The sequence below is a fragment of the Mobula hypostoma genome, chromosome 10, assembly GCF_963921235.1.
Source record: "Mobula hypostoma chromosome 10, sMobHyp1.1, whole genome shotgun sequence".
Classification (NCBI taxonomy): Eukaryota; Metazoa; Chordata; class Chondrichthyes; order Myliobatiformes; family Myliobatidae; genus Mobula; species Mobula hypostoma.
Window position 1 is genome coordinate 84,398,129 of NC_086106.1, and position 19,228 is coordinate 84,417,356.

Here is a 19,228-nt window from a genome sequence, read left to right on the forward strand (position 1 = left end):
GACCTCTACCTTGCCGAGGCACAGCGACAACTCGCGGATACCTCCTCTTATTTACCCCTCGATCGTGACCCCACCAAGGAGCACCAGGCCATTGTCTCCCACACTATCAACGACTTTATCCGTCAGGGGATCTCCCATCCACTGCTACCAACCTTATAGTTCCCACACCCCGCACTTCCTGTTTCTACCTCCTACCCAAGATCCACAAACCTGCCTGTCCTGGCCGACCTATTGTCTCAGCTTGCTCCTGCCCCACCGAACTCGTTTCTGCATACCTCGACACTGTTTTATCACCCCTTGTTCAATCCCTTCCGACCTATGTTCGTGACACTTCTCATGCTCTTAAACTTTTCGATGATTTTAAGTTCCCTGGCCCCCACCGCTTTATTTTCACCATGGATGTCCAGTCCTTATATACTTCCATCCCCCATCAGGAAGGTCTCAAAGCTCTACGCTTCTTTTTGGATTCCAGACCTAATCAGTTCCCCTCTACCACCACTCTGCTCCGTCTAGCGGAATTAGTCCTTACTCTTAATAATTTCTCCTTTTGCTCCTCCCATTTCCTCCAAACTAAAGGTGTAGCTATGGGCACCCATATGGGTCCTAGCTATGCCTGCCTTTTTGTTGGGTTTGTGGAACAATCTATGTTCCGTGCCTATTCTGGTATCTGTCCCCCACTTTTCCTTCGCTATATCGACGACTGCATTGGCGCTGCTTCCTGCACGCATGCAGAACTCGTTGACTTTATTAACTTTGCCTCCAACTTTCACCCTGCCCTCAAGTTTACCTGGTCTATTTCCGACACCTCCCTCCCCTTTCTAGATCTTTCTGTCTCTGTCTCTGGAGACAGCTTATCCACTGATATCTACTATAAGCCTACTGACTCTCACAGCTATCTGGACTATTCCTCTTCTCACCCTGTCTCTTGCAAAAACGCCATCCCCTTCTCGCAATTCCTCCGTCTCCGCTGCATCTGCTCTCAGGATGAGGCTTTTCATTCTAGGACGAGGGAGATGTCTTCATTTTTTAAAGAAAGGGGCTTCCCTTCCTCCACTATCAACTCTGCTCTTAAACGCATCTCCTCCATTTCACGTACATCTGCTCTCACTCCATCCTCCCACCACCCCACTAGGAATAGGGTTCCCCTGGTCCTCACCTACCACCCCACCAGCCTCCGGGTCCAACATATTATTCTCCGTAACTTCCGCCACCTCCAACGGGATCCCACCACTAAGCACATCTTTCCCTCCCCCCCTCTCTCTGCATTCCGCAGGGATCGCTCCCTACACAACTCCCTTGTCCATTCGTCCCCCCCATCCCTCCCCACTGATCTCCCTCCTGGCACTTATCCGTGTAAGCAGAACAAGTGCTACACATGCCCTTACACTTCCTCCCTTACCACCATTCAGGGCCCCAAACAGTCCTTCCAGGTGAGGCATCACTTCACCTGTGAGTCGACTGGGGTGATATACTGCGTCCGGTGCTCCCGATGTGGCCTTTTATATATTGGTGAGACCCGACGCAGACTGGGAGACCGCTTTGCTGAACATCTACGCTCTGTCCGCCAGAGAAAGCAGGATCTCCCAGTGGCCACACATTTTAATTCCACATCCCATTCCCATTCTGACATGTCTATCCATGGCCTCCTCTACTGTAAAGATGAAGCCACACTCAGGTTGGAGGAACAACACCTTATATTCCGTCTGGGTAGCCTCCAACCTGATGGCATGAACATTGACTTCTCTAACTTCCGCTAGGCCCCACCTCCCCCTCGTACCCCAGCTGTTACTCATTTTTATGCACACATTCTTTCTCTCACTCTCCTTTTTCTCCCTCTGTCCCTCTGAATATACCTCTTGCCCATCCTCTGGGTCACCCCCCCCCGTCTTTCTCCCTAGGCCTCCTGTCCCATGATCCTCTCGTATCCCCTTTTGCCTATCACCTGTCCAGCTCTTGGCTCTATCCCTCCCCCTCCTGTCTTCTCCTATCATTTTGCATCTCCCCCTCCCCCTCCAGCTTTCAAATCCCTTACTCACTCTTCCTTCAGTTAGTCCTGACGAAGGGTCTCGGCCTGAAACGTCGACTGCGCCTCTTCCTATAGATGCTGCTTGGCCTGCTGCATTCACCAGCAACTTTGATGTATGTTGCTTGAATTTCCAGCATCTGCAGAATTCCTGTTGTTTGCCATTTATGCTGTTAGATTTTGTCTTTTAGGAAGTAATGGCATGTAAAGCCTGCCACAGCTGTTATGCATCCGACTGTGTCTCTAACTTCACATCGAACTGTCTTTTCACTCTCACGAGGTTGTACCTGGACTTCTTCTAGGTGAAAACTTTTCCCAAAACTTAGGGATGGAATACCTGGTTTCTATGTGTATTGATCATGTGATTAAGTTGAAGAATGACACACTGCTAATGTTGCTATACAGGACAATTAAAGTAAGTCAATTCATCAACACTGTATATACTTCTTATTTCAATTTGCCTCTTTCAAAATTCCACTAGAAATGAATTATCTAACAGAATGCATTCAATCATAGGGCCTATTTTTCCCTTGTTTCTCAATAGGAAATTATTCTAAATGCTGGTGTTGTTGCTTGATTTAACCACATTCATTTAGCGCAGAGAAGGTATCAGAAAACAAAAATCCGTAAAACTACAATGGATTGAAAATGTTACAAGTTTTCTAAAATCACAGTTGCACTGCAGGGAGGCTGATGGTTTAAAAAGATTTCAAACAGTTAAAGATCAAGCAATTGGTTAAGTATACCTTATTGAATTAATAATAATACCTTATAAAAATAATGTGTTAAAAGTGATAATGACTGGTTGGATATTTGGAACAATTCCACTCACCAAGCAACTGTGGAGTGCATTCTTATAGAGCAGGCAAAAATGGGATGCTAATTTGAAAAATAAACTTCTAACTTGATCAATAAATATGTTTTAATTTCAGTTAGAAGATGCATCATAGAATATATTATGGCATTCCTTTAACTCAATCATAACATGAGACCATTGCTGGCCAGACCAATAATCATTGGGTCTAGGTCTCGAAATTCTATCATTTCAACAGAGCCCACACCAGTTTGATGTGAGGCTTCCAGGCTGTACTAATATAATTTTGTTGGTAAATACAAATAACAGTTTTTTTGTCTATAGTATCTTATCTTAACAAAGAATATTGATTGAAAGAAGATTTAATGCAAATGATTTGAGAATGTTGGGGGATGATTGGTTTGACCTACAATGTAGGAACAGAACATTGACTGAGGACACATTTTGAGTAAGTGGGGTTGTAAGGATGGGATTCAGTGTGGGTTTATTAGAGAAATGATAATATTTGGGAAAATAGCAATGATTTGAGTGTGAGGAATGGGCTGTGGGTGCCTGAGGACATAAATAAGAACAGGGGTGTAAGAGCAATCATGAAAATGAAAAAATACACAGAAATATCCTAACAGGATAAGCTTTGCTGCCTTGGACTCTTTGCAAAAAAAGAAACAAGTTATGTTAAACCCTTTTATAAATAGCAGTGTAGGCTTTATCATTCTAATTAAGGACTTCTTCAGCACTTGGGGCAACAAATGATAGAACTTAGCATCAGTGACACCTAAGTAAGAGTCTACATTGTCTCATGTCCCTGTACACATGCAAGTAACCATTATCCCTTGGTGTACAGAATAATGGATGGTCCAGAGTGAAATAGGCTATGGATTCAGCAAGTACACAGAACGTAGAACAGAACAGCACAGGACCAGGCCTTGGGCATATAAGGTTGTGCAGAACTAATGATATTAGTTATCAAATGCCCAACTAATCCAATTCCTTGGCCTGAACAACATCCATGTCTGTTCATTTCCTGCGCATTCACGTGCCTACCTAAGAATCTCTTGAACACCTCTACTGTATTTGCCTCCACCACCATCCCTGGCAGCACAGTCCAGGGACCCACTACTCTCCGTGCAAAAACTCTTGACCCACAAATCTCCTTTGGATTTACCCCCTCTCATTTTAATTTCATGCCCTCTGGTGTCCGATATCTGAAACCCCATGAAAAAAGCTATCAGCTGTCTACTGTATCCCTGCCTCTCGCTATATTATAAACCTCTCCCCGATCTCCCTTCACCCTCCAAAGCTCCAGAGAAAATAGTCCAAGTGTGTCCACACTCTCATTATAGCAAATACCCTCTAATCTGGCCAGCATCCCAGTAAATCTCTTCTGCACCTTCTCTAAAGCCTTGACATCCTTCCTGAAGACAACATCTGGTGACCAGAACTGAATGCAATACACCAGATGTGGCCTAACTAGAATCTTATAAAGCTGCAGCATAACTTCCTGTCTCTTGAACTTATTTCTTTAACAGATCAAGACAAGCATGCTATATGCCTTCTTTACCACCTCATCAACCTGCAGAGCTACTTTCAGAGAGCTGTGGACTTGGACCCCAGGATCTCTCTGCACTGTTGAGAACCATAAGACATAGGAGCAGAATTATTGCTCAAAGCCCCAGCAATTTCATCTCTTGCCTTTCTCAGTAGTCTGGGATGTATGCCATCCGGGCATGAGGAACTACCCACCTTAATGTTCTTTGAGAGACCCAGCACTACTTCCTACTTTATCTTGAAATGCCCTAGCACGTTAGAATGCTCCACAGTGATCCCCCAATCCTTCGCATCTTTCTCCTTGATAAATACTGCTGCAAAGTACTCACTTAGAACCTCACCCACATTCTCTGCCTCGAAGCATATGTTCCCTCTGTTGGATCCAGCTGCTTGTTATTTTATTTGCAGTCTAACAATTAATTGTCTGCTTGTATTTTATATAATTACTTATATTACTTATATAACTGTTTACTATGACTCCTAGTGGTTACATTTGTATGATTCTGGAAAGTTCTCCTGGTGCTGTATTATTTGAATAGGGATCTTCTGATTGTCTGACTCTTATCTACGAATTAAAATGGAAATGATGAACACAAGAGATTTGGCAGATGCTGGAAATCCAGAGTGACACCCACAAAATGCTGGATTAACCCATCGGCTCAGGCAGCATCAATGGAAAGGAAGAAAAGTGTCAACAGTTCAGGCTGAGACCCATTATCAGGATTGGAAAGGAATGGGAAAGAAACCAGAATAAGAAGATGGGAGGAGGGGAGGAAGTACAAACTAGATGAAGGCAGCTGAGTGGGGGAGAGGAGATGAAGTTAGAATCTGAGAGGTGATAGGTGGAAAAGGTAAAGGGCTGGCGAAGGAGGAATCCGGTAGGAGAGGACAGTGGACCATGGGAGAAAAGGAAGGAGGAGGGGCACCAGTGAGAGGTGATAGGCAGGTGAGGACAAAAGGAGAGGTAAGAGGCCAGAGTGGGAAATGGATAATGAAGGAATAAGCAGGGGAAAATTACTGAATGTTGAAGAAATCGATATTCATGCCATTAGGTTGGAAGTTACCCCAATGGAACATGAGGTGTTTCTCCTGAGAGTGGCCTCGTTGAGGCAGTAGAGGAGGACATGGACTGACAGTTCATGCACCCACCAATTCACTAATCATTTTGACACTTTCCTCCACATCCATTGCCTGCCTGATTCACTGTCCACATGATCCATTTTCACCTATTCTGTTGTTATTGAATTGCCTACTCACTCATTGGTCACACAATCTCAGTTAGAGTTTAGGTTTACTTTTTGCTAGTTACATAATTTTCTTCTGTTTATGGAGTCCCTCGGGACTGAGGAAGACTCACCTCTGCTCTGGTTCTGAAGTGAATGATGGTTTCAAGGCAAGATGAACATACTCTGCCAAAGGTGGGATGTTGTGCCCTTCTGCAGCTTTTTAGTTATGGTTTGTATTTTGTCTCATCTTAGATATTCAGGGTGTTTCATGCCTTTTCAGATATGCTTGTCCATTTCAAGAGTGGAGATATTGCTGTTTTCAAGGGGGCTTTGAAGAATGTCCTTGCAATGTTTTCTGTAGAAATCTCTCATTGTGACAGAGCCCAGAGGGCACTGTCCTTTTTCCAGAGTCTGCTGTGAACGTAGAGATATGTAGGTATGTAGAGATCTGCAAGATAGGTAGTGATGCCTATGTCTTCCAGTGTCTTCTCGGTTCTCTTGATTGTCAGGGGATGGTGCTGTGTGATATGGGCAGGCTGCAGAGAATATACACCTAACTGTTGTTTAGCCTAAGGCCCATCTATTCACACACTTGAGTGAAAGATTCAGAGCTAAATTGATGCCCTCTACCACTTGGTGTACGAAAGTGTAATAATGTACTTTCTATAAACTGGTGACTGAGGTTTTGAATAACTTAACTCTGGAGTAGAGACCATGAATTTTGAACGGTTTCCTGCTAATGGGAGTCACAGAAACTATTCTGAATCCACTGTATAAACCATGAATAATTTGGATACTTCTGCTAAGGTACTGAGTCATTGACTATGTCCTAACAAGAGGATCATCATATATTTGGTTCTGTGAGAAGGAAGTGCTATTTTATGGCTTTATTTTGCATTGTGGTTTTGATTTCTAACTGAAGTAGGCAATATTTAGGAGAAACTAACAAAAGGTTCTCATCATCCAATAATCTCTGTGTTATTATATCTGTAGTGTTGATCCCTCAGTTGCTCCCTTTGATGCATTGGCACCCTTTATTGCAAATATCCCACATGACCAAGTCAGTATGGTGTGTCAGTATCAGGTAGTAGATGCGAATCTTAAACCAAACAAGTAAGTTAACTCATGAGTTTACTACTTTTAGGGAAATTAGAGGCTGTTGTTGAAATCAAATCTCTAATCAACTCAACCTTTAGTATCATTTTCACTTTTCTCTCCACTCCCCCTTTTGGTATTTCCTCTTGCCAGAGTTCAGTTACATGAAGGTCAATAGTCTTTCAGTACTACACCCATTTCAATGTTACCTGAAACTGGCTGAGTCTTCTACGCTGCCCCATGGTTGGGCAAATTTATAGTTTATACTTTATTGTCGCCAAACAATTGATACTAGAACATACAACCATCACAGCGATATTTGATTCTGCGCCTCCCGCTCCCTGGATTACAAATATTAAATATTAGAAATATTAAAAATAGTAAAAATTAGTAAATATTAAAATTTTAAATTGTGTATCACAAATAGAAAATAGAAAAATGGAAAGTAAGGTAGTGCAAAAAAACCGAGAGGCAGGTCCGGATATTTGGAGGGTACTGCCCGGATCTGGGTCAGGATCCATTCAGCAGTCTTATCACAGTTGGAAAGAAGCTGTTCCCAAATCTGGCCGTATGAGTCGTCAAGCTCCTGAGCCTTCTCCCAGAGGGAAGAGGGACGAAAAGTGTGTTGGCTGGGTGGGTCGTGTCCTTGATTATCCTGGCAGCACTGCTCCGACAGCGTGCGGAGTGAGTCCAGGGACAGAAGATTGGTTTGTGTGATGTGCTGCGCCGTGTTCACGATCTTCTGCAGCTTCTTTTGGTCTTGGACAGGACAACTTCCATACCAGGTTGTGATGCACCCTAGAAGAATGCTTTCTACAGTGCATCTATAAAAATTAGTGAGAGTTTTAGGGGACAGGCCAAATTTCTTAAGGGTGCCAAGAGGCAATATTGAGCCAAGTTGGAAGCCCAAGCTAACCCTCGGTCATACTGACAGTGGTTCACATTCCCCACAAGGCGGACGTGGAGTGTGCTCTGAACATACTGTATGCCAACATCAGTGAACTTGAGACCAGGTATCCAGAGGCTTTGCTCATCACAGCCGGGGACTTTAACCAGGCCAACCTCAGAAAGGCGCTGCTAAAGTTATACCAACATGTCTCCTGCCCCACTAGAGGCCCGAATATACTTGACCACTGCTACACAGCAGTCAAGGATGCCTACCATTCCATCTGGGTCAGGATCCATTCAGCAGTAATAAATAAATAAATATATTTATTCATAAATAAATTTATAAATAAAATAAATAACAAATAAATTAGTCTTCATCCCTTAGCTTGTCAAGAAACTGTGAAATAATTTTGAAATTAGACAGCCACTGTGCAATGCAGATAGAAGTTGTGAAATAATTTTGAAATTAGATAGCCGCTGTGCAATGCAGATAGAAATTGTGAAATAATTTTGAAGTTAGATAGCCGTTGTGCAATGCAGCAGAGAAGGTGGCACTTTGGCCTTCATAGTTTTTGCCAATCATCAAGCTGCCATCCGGTTGTTTGCTTTAGAATCACTTTATGATACCTAAGGATACTTTTCACATTAAAGTTTCTTCAAGTTAGAGCTATAATTAACCTTGTCTTTAAAGTAAGTCAAAAAATAAGTATAATTTTCTTGTATAAAATTTTAAAAAATCTTTTCGATTAAAAAAAATTACCAACAAACTTTGCAGGTACTTCGAAGAGATCCTCTGTTGATTTTGGTGGACGCTCTTCACCCCAGACCATATCCACTAAATTGGATTCTTTGGAAACAAATTGTCGTTGTCCTTGAAGCAAAGACTCACGGTAAGTCATCCATTGCACTGTTTAAAAAATTAGAATGTATTAATGGCTCTGACAATACAACTGTAGCTGCATCTTGATGGTAGAAAAATATCAAAAAGGTTACCGGTAATAACACTTTAATATATCACAAAGTTCTATGTATGTGGAGATGTATTCTGTAGTACCTAGGTAAGTATACCTTATTTTGTAGCATTTGGTCAGAACATCAGGAGAACTCTTTGGTTTGTGTTGTGAGACTGTTAATATTGCCTGAATCATCAAGGTGGAATGTCTGTCAATGCACATCTCACGTGAAGACAGTCCTTGAACTTAATTTATTAACCATGAAATTTTGCAATCAAATTACAATTCTTAAAGATTCAAAACTCTGATTCACGTTAAATCGTCATCAATATTAGTATATTAATGTCCCCAACTCCATTTTATGAATATCTGCATTGACAATATCAAATGATCCATCTCACTTACTCTTTTACTCATAAGATCATCTATTTGAGTATTTCCCAATATGAAACCCATTTGTCACTTCCTCCTTCAGTTTCCTTCCCTTTCTTCTCAAGATGATGGTGTTTGCTGAAACAGTCTCAAAGATGATGGTGGTACTATGATATATTGAACGGTTTATCACTCCCCCAAGTATGAGATGAGCTAGTAAATGTCAACACTCTAGTTCACTGCAGAGAACAAGTAAACAGTTTTTACCCTTTCTTCATTCACAAAAGATTTCCAAAATGATAACCATACTTTTTGAAGAAGAGTATTTTGATTTTTTGTTATCAGGCCTTCCCTCAGTCACTTTTCTGCATATCAATGATTTCTGGCTAGTCACCTCTTGCCCCTCTTGTGCCTCTTCTTGGTCAGATCTGTACCTACATTCCAATATTATCAGCATTCTGTATCAATAGAATGTTCTTATTTTTGCTTTTATTTGTTCATTTTGATCTGCAAGTTCTATGTAGTGACTTTACTCGAAGGGTCTTCATATAAATGAGTATTACAACCAGGAACTTGATCAATTTACCTGAGAATTTTTATTTGTGAATCACAAGTTTTTTTTCACAGTAGAGCCCAAAAAAAAACCCCAGGGAAAATCGTAAAGCATGAAAAACTAAAATTTCAAAACCTGAGATATCAGCAATTCAAATGTACACATCCCATTTTGCTTGTATTTAGTTGAACCCCCTCTTGCTGCTATTACCGCTAGTAGTATTTTTGAATAAGTCTCTATTAACTATGCACGCTTGCAAGATTTTCCCATTCCTCCTTGCATTGTTGCTCAAGCTGTGCCACGTTAGTTGGGGAGTGCCAATGGGGAGCAATCTTGAAGCCTTGCTAGAGATGTTTGATCAGGTTAAAGTCAGGACTATGACTGAGCCACTCTAGGGCATAAGTGTTCTTCATCTGAAGCCATGGTTGCTCTGACAGTGTGCCCTGGGGTCATGCCCTGCTGAAAGATGACTTCCTCCAACATTTAGGCTTTGTGACATTGGATAGCAGATTTTTATCCGGGATCTCTCTGTGTTTAGCAGCATTCATCTTCCCATCAATCCTGACCAGATTTCTAGTCCCTGCTGCTGAAAAGCATCCCCATCCCACGATGCTACCACCACCATACTTTACAGTAGGGATGGTGTTACCTGGCTGATGCACAGTAATAGATTTACGCCACACATACCGCTTAATGTTGAGGTCAAAAAGTTCTACTTTAATCATCTGACCACTAGACCTTCTTCCACATCATTAAGTGATGCTTTGCAAAATCTTTATGCCAAGGCCTTAGAGATTGTGGAGCCAGTTGTAGTCACTGACTTCTGCAGCTCGCTCAGACTGCACAACAATAGCCTCTCTTACAAGTGCCATTATTCTCTGGCAACTAAGTTTAGAGGGACAGCCTGACCTAGAGAGTGTGTCTGTGGTTTCCCTCAAACTTTCTCATCTTCACTCACTCTTTTCCTGCTCCTTCTGATGAGCTTCTTGTCCAACTACCATTCTAATTTTGTTTCCCACACTGCCCATGCCATCAGTGGTACAGCTAAGGAAATGAATGGAAGAATGGTAATAAGGGGGCATAGGAAAATGCCGGTGGGAATTCTGTTTTTTGCTGAGTTAGTAATGATGAATATGAGTAGAGGCTGCTCAGAGACAACGTGAGGAAATGGAGATGCTGTTCATGGTTGGCGGTAGTGCTGGATTCTGAAGTGGGGAGAACTCACCTTGGAAGGAATGGGAAGTATGAAAAGGAAGGTGTGGATATAGGTTGGACTCAGCAAATAGTCTGTTTCTGAGCAACATGGTGGTAGAGTGGCCAGTACAGTAGTGCGGCACTAGTTGTGCTAGGTTCAACAGCATCCTCAAATGCTGTCTATGTGGACTATATATGTTCTCCCTGTGTCTGTTTTGGTGTTCCTGGATGCGCTGGTTTCTCCTCACATCCCAGAGATGTGCTGGCAGCTTGCTTGGCCACTGTAAGTGAGGCGAGTAGACGGGAATGTGAGAGAGAATATTTTGTAGTGAGTTAAGTGGGAGAATGGCACTGATGGGATTGTTCTGAGAGCTGGCATAGACATAATGGACAGTTCTCCTGTTTTGAAAGGAAATAGAATAAAGTAATATGAGAAATTTCAGTTTCAGTGGTACTAATACATTAAAATTTAAGCAGAGGAGAGTGAAATAAATGTCTTTGAAATGGGATGTGCAGTTCCTTCATAATCTTGTTTCTCTTTTTGCTGAGAAAACTCCTCACGTTGCAGCCTTGCCCCATCAGGGATTTCAACAAGATAATGGCATTTCAGTCATTAGCAGAAAACATAAACTGAAACTCAGAAACACATGTTTCAAATCTTGAGGGAAGATCATCCCCAATTTATTGACAGAGAGCAATTCAACAGCTGGAAATAGGTGATATTTGAAAGTGTTTCAAGCAATTGAATGAAATTAGCAAAAGTAAGCCGAGATAATTATTCTATGGTTCCACTTTGGGTTCAGTTCAACATTCAGAATGAGGAAGGCTGTACGTGAAAGTTGGAGTTCCTTGGGAAAATAAGTTAGAATTAAATACTTAATTGAGTCTTGATTTAACAATTTTTTTTTACGAGTAACAGGATCAAATTTATTTGTTGCCTCCAGGGACTCATGTTTGTCTAAAACTTCGAAGTTAGGCATGTATTTCCTAACATAATCTCGAATATGTAAATATCTAAAAAAACTAGTTGCAGGGATATTGTAAACTGCTTGTAACTGCGCAAATGAGGCAAAGTTTCCTTTAATATATAGGTCACCTACATGACAGATGCCTCTCTGTTTCCAGGTAGGAAAAACAGTATCATTCAGGCCAGGCAAAAAGGAATGATTGTCACAAATCAGAGTGTTAATATAAGTTTTTGGGGCCTTAATGTGTAGTTGAATCTGCTTCCAAATTCCTATAGTGCTGTTAACCACGAAGCTGTTACTAAAATGTGACTTATTAACTGCAGTGGGGCTATTAAGGAGAGCTGGTAAGAAAATCTTCTTACAAAGCACTCGCTCTATGAGTAACCATGCTGGGCACGAGTCTGAGGTAGAGGGTGGGCCTTCTTTCCACCATGCAAGAATGGTTAGGTGGGCAGCCCAGTAATACATTTTAATGTCCGGTAGGGCAAAACCACCTGCTTCCTTGGGCTTTGACAAGTGCTTTTTAGTAATTCTGATGGCTTTATAATTCAAAATGAAGGGTATAATAATTGAATCCAATTGCTTAAAATATGACAGAGGAATAAAACATGGAATTGACTGGAAAAGATGAAGAAATTGTGGCAGTACAATCATCTTGATTGTGTTAACCCTCCCCACCAAAAAAATTGGAAGGGTTTTCCAAAAGTCAATATGGCATTTAACCTGCTCAACTCTGTTCCACCAATTCACTTGCAAAAGGTCATCTGGGTTTTTTGTAATATTCACACCAAGATAGGAAAAATTATCATGTTATTTTAAAGGGAATGGACCGTAAATACGCTGTATTAACCACTGCAGTGACTGGCATTAGTTCACTCTTATCCCAATTAATAGAGAAACCTGAGAAACTACCAAACTTATTAATTAGAGTCAGAAGGGCGGGTATTGATGTTTGTGGGCTGGAGATACATAAAAGGACATCATCATTGTATAACAAAAGGTGATGTTAATGTCCATGCATATCAATGGGAGATATCAAAGGGTCCTGTCGGATGCTAACAGCCAGTGGCTCAATGATAACTGCAAACAAAAACGGAGAAGGGGGCAGCCTTGATGAGTCCCACAATGAATTGCAAAAGGGGAGGAAATATTCTCATTAGTGATAATAGAAGCAGATGGGTTGAATAAATTATCTCAATCCATTTAATGAAAGATGGTCCAAATCCAAATTTCTTAAGTGCAAACATCATATGTGGCCATTTCACTTGGTCAAACCCACGTTGCGCATCTAATGAAATGACTACAGCCTCTTCTGCATGCTTTGTATATAAAATATTGAAAAGATGACACAAATTAAAATGCATATGTCTACCTGGCATAAAGCCAGTTTGATCTGGATGAATAATAGAACAAATGCATTCTTTTAACCTATTGGCCAAGACTTTCCCAAGAATTTTGGTTTCAATGGGCAGCAGTGAAATGGGGTGATATGATGAAACCACCTTGGGATCACGGCCTGGTTTTGGAATCAGAGAAACACTGGCTTTACATAAAGTGGGTGGCAATCTGGAAGCTATCCTAGAGTGATTAAACATTCGTAAGAGAAGAAGTGACAATTTTGAACCAAATACTTTGAAGAATTCCATGCTAAAACCATCAGGACCCGCTGCCTTAGTATTGGGGAGGGAAGAGATGACCTTCTTGATCTCATCTAGGCTTATATCAGCATCAAGTGTATTAACTGAATCTGTTGACAGTGTGGGCAGATTCAGATTATCAAAAAATGCATCCATAGCTTCCACATCTGGACCGCCTTGTGATTGGTAAACATTAGCATAGAAATAAACAGAGTACTGAGAATGTAAAACTTCTGAAGAACAGTTTTCTTACCAACTGAAAACACAAACGGATCAGCAGCGACTATATCTCCTTTTGATGTTTGTTGCAGAATCCAATTTAAAATTGAAGCTGAGAAAAGCAATATTTATGTTATTAACTTAATACCAGGCCATTCAAAAATTGCATATATAAGCCACTTATTGATGATGGGACTTACTTTCCCCTCGGTTGAGCTCCCAGTTGCAGTCCATCTGACGTTCAGCTTGAACCCAATAACGTCCATCTGTCCAGAGTACAGCTTTTGTCTTACTAACAACTGCTGTGCCTATGAATCAATCAGACAGGCAAATGCCTGAGTAAGCAATCTGCTTCTGTTTGACTGGAACCCTGCAGTACGTTGTGGCATTTTACAAATAAAAGGTGGAGCATTTTTCTTCAGACACATATGTTAATTGCGCATATATAAAAGTAGCTGCATGTTATGTTCTATTTCCAAAATTGGATTCAGTGTAATTGAACTTTAGAGGCAAGGGATAAGCTTGTGGCCAAGAATGAAATTTTGCTCAGTGATTTTCAGTCAATTTGTACCTGCAAAGAATGAGAACTCGAACTTATATAGCGTGTTTCATGACTGTGTTTAGCCCAACATGCCCAATGAAATATAGTGGAATTGCAGCCATTGCCATTAATTCCAGAATATTTCGGGCAATTAGTACTGTGAAAATGCCTAGATAATCTTGTCCTTTGAAAGTGGTTCTATCAGAGGGACAAATATTGGCCAGGAAAACTTGTTCCATTCATTGAATAATGCCATAAACTCTCTTTATCCATACTGTGAGGCGATTAGGCTTGGATTTAACTTCTCTTCAAAGATGGCATCTCTGCGGTGCTGCACTCAATGCTGACATCAGTTATGTTCTGTCATCTGAAGAGCGGGATCTGAATTATAACTTACTAACTCAGAGATGGGATTGTGATAATGGAGCAGCCAGCATATTTTAATACGCTTTATTTGTCCATTCAACTAATGAAAAATCGAACAGTTTGAAAGTTTAAGAGTTTACAGTTGTAAGATTGCACTTGATAACTGATCCAAGTTATTGCTTTAATATTGAGATATGTCAATGTGAAAGTGCATAATGGGACAATAAATCCCTGGCACACCTAGGGAATACACAGTAAAATTCCAAACAGCTCCGTTTGTCAGGGCACTAAAATATATAGAAGCCATTAATTACACAAACTGCAAAATATAAGTTTTATCCTGTCAAAAGGAATTCTACTAACATCAACATTTACAGCCAACATTAAAGTGATGAAGAACCATATTTTAAGCTATAGCTTCTATAATTAATGAAGTAAAAGTTAAAAACAAGAAATATAGTTTGAACCCATGTAATATAGAAGACATGGTAGTTAATCACATGGTAGAAAGTGCATCTGAAGGTAGGACAACATGAAAATAGATGATTATAATTGGTGAGGTTTATTAGAGCTTAAAACTTTGGCTGAAACTACCTTAATAGAAGGGATTTAACAGAGGGCTGACATTTTGTGATTAGCATGTCTTTAAAAAGCAACTATCATTGAAAGAAGTTAGACATTCTCTTTATTGGGGTGGAGAACTGTAGAAGATAGAAGTCCAAAACAAAATCATAAAATGCTTAAATCATCAGCAGATCAGGCAGCAGAGAAACAGACTCAGTGTTTCAATTCAAGGATCCTCGTTCAGAACTGGAAAAGTGGAAAAACAAATGCATTGTAAATTATAGAGAGAGGTGGGGGAGGAGGTGATGTGGTATGGCTCAGGGAACACAAAGAATATATGTGTTCATAGATCATGGTTGTTAATGTAACAAAGCTTTAATAACTTGTACACATGCAAGCACAAGGAAATCTGCAGATGCTGGAATTTCAAGCAACACACATAAAAAATACTGGTGAACACAGCAGGCCAGGCAGCATCTATAGGAAGAGGTACAGTCGAGGTCTCGGCCTGAAACGTCAACTGTACCTCTTCTTATAGATGCCGCCTGGCCTGCTGCGTTCACCAGCATTTTAATAACTTGTAGTCTGAATGAAAGATAGAAGTGAGAGAGAAAAGAAAACAAATTGAGATTGAAAGTTGAAGCTACATCTCTGGAGGGAGGGGAAACAAAATTAAAATTCATAAATTCAATATCAACTCCCAAGGGCTGCTGCATATTAAGAATAAAAATTATACTGTCCCAGAATCTTTTGCTTGTCCTTTAATTATCTATCAAAATGACATTTGTTTATTTCTGTCTACAGCATGTAGATACTAATGATGATCATAGAATTTCTGCTATCTGGTAACATTTTTTTCCTTTTTCCAGATAGGTGTATCAGCAGAGGGAAATGGAAAAATCTTAGCCATCATTTGGCAGCAATATTTTAAATTAAATGATTGTAAGATATTTTCAAGATGTAATAGGAGATAAAGGGAGATAATGTCACTGGTGGTGGAATCCAGGACTAGGAGACCTATGACCTGTTCTTTGCCCTTCAGTAACAACCCTCAGTGCAATTAAAGCACACGTGGATAGTATGGTAGATCTGCAGGCAAAGGAACAATGTTGATGTTCTGTCTAATCTGTAACAGTGAAATATAATGCCAATGCATTTTAAACTGTTTAATTGACTGATGGTGTTCATTAAACCAGCAAGGAGGGAAGCAGCTATCTCACATTATAGAAAGAATATGAAATAGAGAGAAAATCAGCTGTACCAGAAGTAAAAGAAATGCAACAGATCAAATGATTGCTTCAAGTATCTAGAAAGTAAATCTAAGGTTGGGTATAAGAGGTAAAAGTTCAATGCATATACTTAATAATAATAAGGATTTCTATTCTAGTTAAGTACTGAGTTTCATTCAGGCCGAATGCAGAGAAGCTTGAAGGAGAGAGGCTACAATGAAATGAATATCTGTTATTTGCCAATTATATTTTCCACTCTGTTATTTTAACTATTTCTTTCCAGTTAATCTATAACTGTGTCTTGTATTGGAATAATTTAAAATGATGACTACTTTGTACTTTCAACGTTTATATCTGCATTTGGTGTGAGTGGTGAAAAGGGTACTTTGATTAAGACTGTATGCATATTTTGTTTATTATTCTAGTAACTTAAGAAATGTAACTAATCAAATGGTAATATCTTTGAAAAGTTCCTTGGTCATGACTAATTAAAATGAAATATTTCAGAACAAAATCATCTTTCTGAACAAACTTAACAAATTTCACAATGCATGCCGGTGATAATCAACCTGATTCTGATTCTTCTTGCTTCCAGCTTGATGCTGAGGTTATGAAAGTTTGCTGAATACATTTTGAATGCTCTAATCCATTGGTTAGTATGCTATCTATAAACCTGCTTATTCCGCATTTTATTAATTAGATGTGTAGCAGAATTCAGTCAAGTTCCTGTGGCTGCTGCACATTTTCTTCAGGCTTCTTCTGCTTGGAGATAAGATAACTGTTTTTACTCTATTCCGGTATCCAGCAGGCTCATCAGAAAACCCTGAGCTCCACAAACTAGTCAATTTTACCTAAGGTGGTTTGTGAAGAAGAACCTTATGTAATTTCATAATCATGAAAGACAGATCAATATTTTGGAAGTTACCTGCAAGTTTACTCCTGCCTTAGCTAAGAACGCCATCCTATAACAGACCTGAAATACATGTTTTGCTTGAGGTTCACGTTTTGGTATTTTTCAACTTCCCAAACATTTTCGTGCGTACAACAGTACTTCTTGCTATTTTCAGCATATGACCCACTAGTTTCTCTGAAGCCCACACTGCAGCGTTATACCATGATACTATAATAATTTGATTTTACAGAATTTATGTTTTTTTCCTTCAGTCTTTAAGTTCTTGCATGCATTTGGTGTATTCTTGGAAGAAGATAGCACTTCCATATGGAGATTTGAATAAAACAATCACTCCTTAAATGCATGATCAGACAGAATACCCAGTCTGTTATCAGTATTACCTGCACTTCCAGTGAATCCCGTCATCCAAGCTCTTCTTGCATACCGAGGGCCGATATACTCATTCTGAAAAAAATATACAAATCTTTTTCCTAAATATCCTGAGGGATAGTTCAGATTGTTTGTCATTATTGCAACTTTAACCCTGGTTTATGCCAAAATTATAGGGATTATTTGGGCCAGTAACCAATTACCTGCTGAGTATCTGTAGGAGCACAACATTTTCCTCAAATTATTGAGAAATGATTTGCTTTATTTAAAAAAAAAACTGTTTTTGTGCTTTTTTACTACTCCTTCGTTTATGCTTCATAAGATTCCAATGACTTAAACTAGAATATGTGCAGTGGATAGTGTTGTAATAAATTCCCTAACTTAGATAATTCAACATTGATGGAACTGAAACATGACTCCCTTCAGTTAAAAACATGTCCAGCCAGTAATCTTTTTATACAATATATTAATGATTAAAAGTATGACTAGATTAAAGATAGTGTGTGACAGAGCATCTTCAAGGAGCAGTGCCTCAAAAAGGCAGTGCCCGTCAATAAGGACCCCCATCACCCAGTACATGGCCTCTTCTCATTGCTACCCTCAGGATGGAGGTACGGAAGTCTGAAGACACACACTCAGTGATACAGGAACAGTTTTTTTCCCTTCTGCCATCCAGTTTCTGAATGGACATTGAACCCATGAACACTACTTTATTATTCCTATTTTTGCACTACTTCTTTAACTATTCGGTATGTATATATTCAAACTGTAATTCACATCTTTTCTCTATTATTATGTATTGCTTTATACTGCTGCCACAAAGTTGACAAATTTCATGACATATGCTGGTGATATTAAACCAGATTCTGAGAAGAACTCTAATCAGTGGTGTCCTGGTATCAGACATAATGCCACCTTCTCTCTCGGTATCAGTCAAGCATCCTGCTATTACAGCAAGGCACAAATAGCACAATCCTCTAGTTACAAACAGCGCAACAGGTCACTGGCCTCTAAATTCCATGAGTTATTATCATATGTTGTCATCAGTGGCACTCCAATGTCAGGCCATATCAGTGTAGGAAAATATAAAATATGTTTTGCATTTCAAAGAACTTGGTAGCTGAATAGTGTATTTCATTCCTTCAAATTCTTTAAGACAGATAGATATTAATGATCAATCCAAAAAGTGATGCCAGTATATGACCTTCAGACTATGTGTCCAAAGTTTATTACAAAGGCAGGATGTGCATATCATGAGCCAGTCACATCATTTTAAGTTAAACTGACAAATAAATATTTCAAAGAATGGTTTGCAAACTCACCAAATGAGGGTCAGTCGCAGGAATCACATACACACTGATGTTTTGTGCATCCATCAAATTGCGGAGAGCATTTAAACGATTTGTTGTATTGACCACTGTGGGAGGCAGGTACTAAATACAGAAAAATGCATAATGACCTGATAGTTAAGATGATAATTTTTTAAAATTTAACAATATGTAACAAAATTAGTATTCTCTCTATCAAATAAACAATGATGGTCAAGTTTATCAGTCTGTAGTATTTTTCATTTATTGAAAGAAAAACTGCTCTGTTAATATTGCAGTCCCTCTACTACTTGACCTGCAGTGGGTATGTCAGGCATCTCATGTGATACAATTTGCACAAGACAATGATCTTAGACAACACACATAAAAGTTGCTGGTGAACGCAGCAGGCCAGGCAGCATCTCTAGGAAGAGGTACAGTCGACGTTT

The 19,228-nt window shown here is 39.8% G+C and overlaps 1 protein-coding gene across 1 annotated transcript in view; it reads right to left on the reverse strand.

The window, feature by feature from the left end:
* xpnpep2 (X-prolyl aminopeptidase (aminopeptidase P) 2, membrane-bound) overlaps nucleotides 1-19,228 on the reverse strand; it is a 109,060-nt gene that overhangs the window by 58,387 nt on the left and 31,445 nt on the right. Inside the window, exons 3-7 of the mRNA XM_063060746.1 lie at nucleotides 18,795-18,905; nucleotides 17,484-17,547; nucleotides 13,691-13,798; nucleotides 13,525-13,602; nucleotides 8,355-8,501 (exon numbers count right to left, since the gene is read on the reverse strand). Of these exons, the coding sequence (XP_062916816.1) occupies nucleotides 8,355-8,501; nucleotides 13,525-13,602; nucleotides 13,691-13,798; nucleotides 17,484-17,547; nucleotides 18,795-18,905 (508 nt within the window). The remainder of the gene's footprint in view (nucleotides 1-8,354; nucleotides 8,502-13,524; nucleotides 13,603-13,690; nucleotides 13,799-17,483; nucleotides 17,548-18,794; nucleotides 18,906-19,228) is intronic.